Source organism: Meles meles, chromosome 9, assembly GCF_922984935.1.
Source record: "Meles meles chromosome 9, mMelMel3.1 paternal haplotype, whole genome shotgun sequence".
Lineage (NCBI taxonomy): Eukaryota > Metazoa > Chordata > Mammalia > Carnivora > Mustelidae > Meles > Meles meles.
The window spans coordinates 29,141,477-29,148,165 of NC_060074.1; the positions used below are offsets into that span (position 1 = coordinate 29,141,477).

General features: G+C 52.7%; 1 protein-coding gene across 3 annotated transcripts; it reads right to left on the reverse strand.

The window, feature by feature from the left end:
- Nucleotides 1-81: 81 nt before the first annotated feature.
- On the reverse strand, nucleotides 82-6,395 carry RNF25 (ring finger protein 25). Of its 3 annotated transcripts, none has more exons than XM_046019910.1 (10): nucleotides 6,304-6,395; nucleotides 3,917-3,991; nucleotides 3,564-3,666; nucleotides 3,407-3,474; nucleotides 3,244-3,313; nucleotides 2,030-2,101; nucleotides 1,789-1,932; nucleotides 1,344-1,433; nucleotides 916-1,050; nucleotides 82-717 (listed from the first exon to the last, which is right to left on the reverse strand). In XM_046019910.1, the coding sequence occupies exons 1-10, from the start codon at nucleotides 6,342-6,344 to the stop codon at nucleotides 139-141; spliced, it is 1,377 nt and encodes a 458-aa protein (XP_045875866.1). In that variant the 5' UTR covers nucleotides 6,345-6,395; the 3' UTR covers nucleotides 82-138. The 3 variants fall into 3 exon arrangements, with proteins under 3 accessions (XP_045875866.1, XP_045875864.1, XP_045875867.1); XM_046019908.1 differs by having other exon boundaries at nucleotides 1,344-1,436; nucleotides 6,304-6,394; XM_046019911.1 differs by lacking the exon at nucleotides 2,030-2,101 and having other exon boundaries at nucleotides 1,344-1,436.
- Between the last annotated feature and the right edge of the window lie 294 nt (nucleotides 6,396-6,689).

Sequence of the window (6,689 nt, forward strand, 5' to 3'; positions counted from 1 at the left end):
CCTGCCACACTCCAGTCTTGCTAGAAATTCAGAAAGAGCCCTGCTACAGAGGCTAGGCACTACTAAGCAAAGAGAGCCAAACAAGGCCAAGTCTCTTTATTGTCCCCCTGCCCCCCATCCCTGCCCCCCACAGTACTGCTAGGAACCATCCTCAGACTCCAGGCTCAGGGGCTCCCTTCGAGTGCCAGGACGATAGGCTCCCCGACCCCGAGGCAGGCGGGGGTAGGAAGAACCCGGCGTCCGACCCTTGGAACGCTCCCAGCGAGCACAGTCCCGAGTCCTGCGGGGTGGGGGACCCTGCCAGTTGCCAGGGCCCTTCTCTTGGGGAGGACCTTCAAGACCTTGGCTACAGGGTTCTAGCTTTAGGTCCATGGGCTCCTTGAGGGGCCCCTCAGGAGGTGGCAGTTCCTGGGTGTCACTGGCACCTTTGTGGGCATGGCACTCCCCTCCCTTTAGGTGCCTCCGTTCGGGCTGTTTCCAGGGGCCTCGACTGGCCCGGGGGGGATCTAGCATAGCTTTCTGGGTTTCACCCAACCTTTGCTGATTTGGCCCAGCCCCTGGAATCTTCTCACATGTATACTGGGAGGCCACAGGCAGAGGGGCTGCCAGGTTGGGTTGGGCAGTTGCTGAGGCGGACAGTTCTGTGGCAAGGGCACTGGGTGGATGGGATCCTCTGGAGGCCTCTACCGCTGACTCGGGCTCCACAGGGGCGGGAGGCTAGAAAGAAGCAAGCACACATGGTGAGGGAGATGCAGTTCCCCAAAGCAGGGGAACCACAGGCCCCTCGCTCACTACTGGGGCTTTCCCCACCAGCCTCAAGGGCAGAACAGAGCTCACCCTGGGACCAGCAGGGCAGAGAGGTGCTGGTGGGAAGGTAGGCAGCAGTCAGGGAGGAGTGAGAAAGCCTGCCCTCACCTGCTGGAGGCTAATGAAGTACCGGTTCCGCTCAGCCTCAAGGTCAATAATGCCCCCCCGCTCCTGCTGCCTCTGGTAGAGCCGCTTGCGCTCTTCCTGTTGGCGCAAGCTCTCTGCACTGGGTTGGTACAGCTCCTGCAGGGAAGAGAGTAGGACGACAGGGGGAGAAGTAAGCAGTAGAAGGCAGACTCGAACCCTGCTCTTTCAGGACCACCTCAGGAGATCTGCACGAGGTTCCTGGGTTTGTCCCTCATATCTGGGCTCCCAGATCCTTAGCAGGCTAAGGCAGGGGGCTGCAGCTCTGCAGAAAGGTCCCACGCAGGAGCAGCCCAGTTCCAGAGATCCCATTCAAGGCCAACAAGATGCCATTCCTCCCTCCTTGGAGAATGCCACTATTCCTGGCTCAGATGAGAAGGGAGTCCCCTTACCATGGGCTGTTGGGGCTCAGGGGCTGCTTTCAATGAGGCAAGATCATACACGAGGGGCTCCCTGCACACCGGACACTGCACACCGACTGCCTTCTAAAAATAGAGGAGAAATCACAGCCCTGCTTCGAAGCGCACAGTGCTCGCCAGCTGCCCAACCCATCAACCAGCCTAACCCGCACAGGGCAAGCACGAAGGGCACTGGCATTCTGTTCATCAGTGAAGCAGGACAGGGCAGGGGCTGCCTCCCTAGGCAGAGCTCTGGGAACTCTGAAACTGCATGCAGTGGGTACATGTGTATATCTGAATGCCCTTTTCCTCTGGACAGAGGTGAGCTTTCGCTAACCTCACATCCGTGACCCCAAAATGGTGATGAGGCACTGAAGCAGGGGGTAGGAAACGGTGTGATTTGGGGGGGTCGGTTGAGCGCAGGGGCTGGTGTGCTGACCTGCTTGGCCTCGGCATGCTGCCGCTCGTGCTCCTGCTCCTGGCCTTGAACCTGTAGCTCACGCTCCATGTGCTGGATGTACCGGGCAAGGCAGTGGCAGTGGAAATAGTGGTAACATGGTGTTTTGGTAAAGGCCTCCTTCTCCTGAAGGGAAAACAGGCATAGGGCAGGGCCTCAGAGCTCTCACGAACCCTCCACTGCCCGTCCTGAGCTGACCCCAGGTCCCGAGAGTGAGCCCCACCTGGAAACCATAGAGGCAGATGACGCACTGGCCATGAGGGATGTTGTTGTCTGTGAGGATTTCCTTCCCCTTCTGGGAGGAGAGAAGACGCTGTTCAGATACGGAGGCAGGGGCAAGAACTGTGTGCACAAAGCTTGTCACTTATTCCCAGGACGGACTTGGGACCGTCTCCCACCAAGCTAGTGTGGTAGTGTTCACACCTTTCTGTCTGGGTGAGGCTCCGTGGGCCTGGAATCAATCCCGCACGGCCCTGCCCTATGGCCGTGCCCCTCCTGCCCTATCTACCCAGCTGCAAAATTCACCTCCACTGATCTCCCAATTCATTCAATAACCTTTAATACATCTCAGGAATGAAAATAACAGACCTGGACAGAACAGGATGTTCTGATGACACTCCTATCTTCTGGGAGGCCTTCTGTGGTTCACCCCCTCTGATGATCACTCCCCCCGCCAAAAACTGTTCTTAGAGCCAGCTTTCAGAAAAAGTCAAGGCATGGACAGCCCCAACAGAGAACTCAAAGGCGTCCCGTTGGGCTATGAACTAACTCATGGGCGTGGCTGTCTAAATAGTTCATACTCTGGAATCCACAGAATTCCATGCTGCATTGTGGAGGCCGGCCTCAGGAGCACTACAGTGGGCTAAGCCCACTCTGACTCCAGACCACCCACCTTCATTCTTTTCTGAACATTCTTCTTCAAAACTTAAAGCTAGGAAAACAACACTGTACTAAATTGTGTGTTTTTAATCCCAAGCAACAGAAGTTATCTGTATGTGAACTTGTAGCTCGGGGCGGTCCCTGTGGGTTGTTAACTTCATTAGCGTAGAAACTCTTGAGTAGAAGAACTAGGACTTTTTTAGTCCGCTCCAAAGGCAGGCTAGCCATCAAGTGTTCATTCCTGGTGAGACCCTCTAAGCACAGTCCCTATCTCTGGCTACTTTCGGATGCCAGTGCCAAGAGAATGCACTGAAATGGAATCAAGAAAAATCCAAGTAAAACAAGCAAAATCATAGGCATAGGCCACTTGGGGAAGCTACAGAACTGTCTTTTGGGGGGAATTCTTAGAAACAGAAGAAAATCTTCTCTTTCTGAATTTAGGCCTCACCTCAACAAGGACTAACAATGAATGACCCCAGATGTACGTAAGATTCTGGGTCCACTACCTCCCTTGAGAGAAACAGCTCTCACAGCTTCCTGAGCTAGCACACCTCTTACCTCGATGAGTTCATAGAGCATGGCAGTACCCAGCCCAGCGTTGGCCACCTGGCTCAGTGCCTGTGAAATCCTGGAAAAGGGCAAAGCACGCATTAGGCCTGCCGCCTCCCCTCACCAGACTGAGCTATATCCTGTTTTCCCTGCTCTGTCCAGCCCAACTTACTTTTGGATCTGTTCATCTGAGAGTCCTCGGGGGTTACGGATAGAGATCTGTGGCACCTCATTGGGGTACTAGTGGGAGGAGATAAGGTTACTGCTAAAGCACCCACCTCAGGGCTTCTCCCCTTCCTTGCTTTGCTGCCGTAAAGCCGGGGCCTCACCTGTGCCGGGACCCGAAGCACCAGAGTGAAGCACACATACTGTGAATCCTGGTCTTCCGCGGTGGCAGGGTGCAAGGTGATGTAGATCTCCCATGGTGAGGATCTGCAGGTAGAAGAAGTTGGGGGCGGGGGGGAGGTGACTGGGTAGGAGTTTGAGGACTGGGGAAGATGGGGGTGAGACAGTAAAGCAGGTGCAGGAAGTGAGCACTGGACGCTTTCTTTTGGGGGTGATTAAAGGAGTTGTCTTGGTCTCCATGAGAACAACATTTTCTCTGAATCAAAGTTCAGGGGATTCTGCATGGAATCCTCTCATCACTAAGAGGACTCCTGCCCACGTCTAGTCGAATACATACCTGCCGTTTCCTTTAACCACCTGTAGTTCATCCAGATAGATAGACTCTAACACCTCGACTTCAGAAGGCAGTACCCTAGAGAGACAGGGGGGGATTGACTCACCATTACAGCTCTCCCCGTTAAAGCCTGCTAGAGCTCATGAAGGCTGGCCCTATAGGAAACTGGCAATTGGCCTGAGTTCGTACTCTTGCTAACCACCGTAAAAATGGGGGAAATAGGTTTTCTGAAGTTGTCAAGTGGACAGGTGGGAAGCATAGGAATCAGAGTTTAAGGGACCATTTCTGTCTACAGTTGAGGAAATGACTAGCTCAAATATCAAAGTTTAACAGAGGCAGAACTAGAACCAGAGCCAGGTTTCTGGACTCCCTGTTTAAGTTCCATCGTACTGCTGGTGGGCCAGCTCTCTGACCAAGAAATAAGATGTCCACTGATTCACGTCTAGGTTACCAGTCCTGGCTTTCCCTCCACCACTGTTCACGCGGATGCCAGTGTCTACACATACTGCCAGTATCAGTTGCCCTAAGCCTACTCAAAGGAGATACCAACCAGAACAGAAAAAGAGATCTAGTTGGTATAAAGGCCATAATGTAGTAGAAGAGCCATCGGCTTTGGAGTAATAGGCACCAATCAGCAGCTACATGATCTGAGTAAGTATCTCTGTAAGTTTGAGTCACACTGTCTACCATAGATAGATAATACCACCTACTCTCCAGGATTATTGTGAGGATAAAAGGTTGTTTATGTAAAGTACCTAATAATATCTTGGCCATGGTAGCTAGTCTATGTTCTCTTTTTTCCTGTTCTGTATATAATCTTCTCCCTTAAAAGGAAAGAAGAAAGGATATAGTAGCATTCAGTGTATTTATGAGACTTGCTATCTGGCAGATCTCGATGAACCTGGTTCGGTCAGGATCTGGTGGTCCTGATGTAAATGAGAGGACATACGTGTTTAATTACAGAAACAGCTGCTGTAATGACATGGAAGATTAGTGATAAGCTCGAGTCCGTAGCTCTCCCTAGGTAATGCATGTAAAGATGCATGTTCAGTCTCCTTTCTTAGTAGGTATTGTTCCCTCTTCATCAAGAACAGGGCTGCCCTAGCATGACTCATATATTACTTGTTCTCAAATTTTCTTTTTAAGTCTTAGACACCTCCAAATATAAAACAGATAACTGTGGAGTAGTTTTGGTTGACGTAAGTGTGGGAATCTCAGAGCACCACAAGCCAGCTGTGCAATCACTACTGCCCTCTCCATGGCTCGAAATGTCTCCTCAGAATCTTAAAAGTTCCGCCCAAACAAGGTGAAAACTATGAGCCTAGAGGATCTCATAAATGACGACACAGGCTGCGTTCCCTGAACCAATAAAATACTGAGGTGTAACGTCCATTAAGAGGCCCGTCCATACTCTACCCACCCTAGCTGTGACTTGGGCCTGGATGTGAGGTATGGAATGAGATGATGGTAAGGTGGTTACAAAAAAAAGGGGGGGGTGGTCGAGGGATTGTATAATGTCCTAGTACTAAAAACGGAGAGATTCTTCAGAGTCAGATTACCTGGATTCCTAGTCAAAACTACGTACCTTTATAGCAAATTGATTTACGTCTTCAGGCCTCATCTAGTCCCCTCACGGGCCCACATCTTAGTTACAAAAAGGACTTTTATGTTACAGATCCACCGCGATCCTCTCGACTATTCTATGAGGTAGATGCCACACCCACTTTTTTTTAACCTCGGAGGACACTGACTCACAGAACCGTGAGGTGGCCTGGTCAGCATCACACGCTAATAAAATGTGGAGTGAACCCACATTTATCCTATTTCCAATCCCAGAGTCCTTCTAGGTTTTGGTCTCTTGTTGAGAATGCTTCAGAGAAGGACTAGGAGAGCTTTTTGTGAGGTGTAAAGCTTTATTTAGACAATGGTCCTCAGTGCGGTCGGGGAGGGAGACGGCTGAGAAAAGCCTCAGCGGAAATAGGCTGATCCAAGGGGAAAGGGGGTCGGGGGCTGGAGGACATCGGTTCCGGGAGGTAAAAAAGGAGGTGGGGGGAGCTGATAAGCAGACATTCTCCGGGACCCTGAGCAAATCCACTTCAGGACAATGGGAGGAGTGAGGCCGGAGAAGAGGGGATAGAGCCAGATAAGGCGCAGCCCGAGCTGGCCTAACCTGCGCAGATCCGGCCTCCTCTCCCATCAGATCAGTGCCCCTCCACCCTCCTGTTCTGCTCCCCAGTACAGAAGCTCTCTTAGGAAGACATGTCAGCGTCTCTGTCATCCCTTTTCCCTCGCTCCGCCCCACAAGCCCGCCGTGCGGATCGTGCGCGGCCACTACGAGTCCCCCGGACCGGATCCAGGCGGCCAGCCAAAGCCCATGCCCCCAAAGTTACCAGTCCTCCTCCCCTGCAGCCGCCGACGCAGACGCCGCCATGTCTTCTCCGGCCCACAGCCGGAACCGGAAATACTCTCGGGGAAGTCAGAGGCGGCAAGTTAGAGGGAGGGAGGGAGGCCGGGAGGCTAGCGGCCGTTTCTAGGCAACCGTAGACTCCAGGTCCTTCGTGGGTCCTGATGCCCGAGAGACGGTTCGGAAGTGCCCTAGGAAGTGCCTGTGGTCGGTCCGCCGTCTCTCCCAACACCTCTGAATGCCTTCGTCCTGTAAACCTCCCTGACCAGTTCCAGCGAGTACAGCTCGTAGCAGTGGGAGTCTAAAGAGACCGGCAGTGGGGGTGGAGAAGAGTTATAAGTCAGGCAAAGTCTGCAGGCAGCCGGAAGGGGC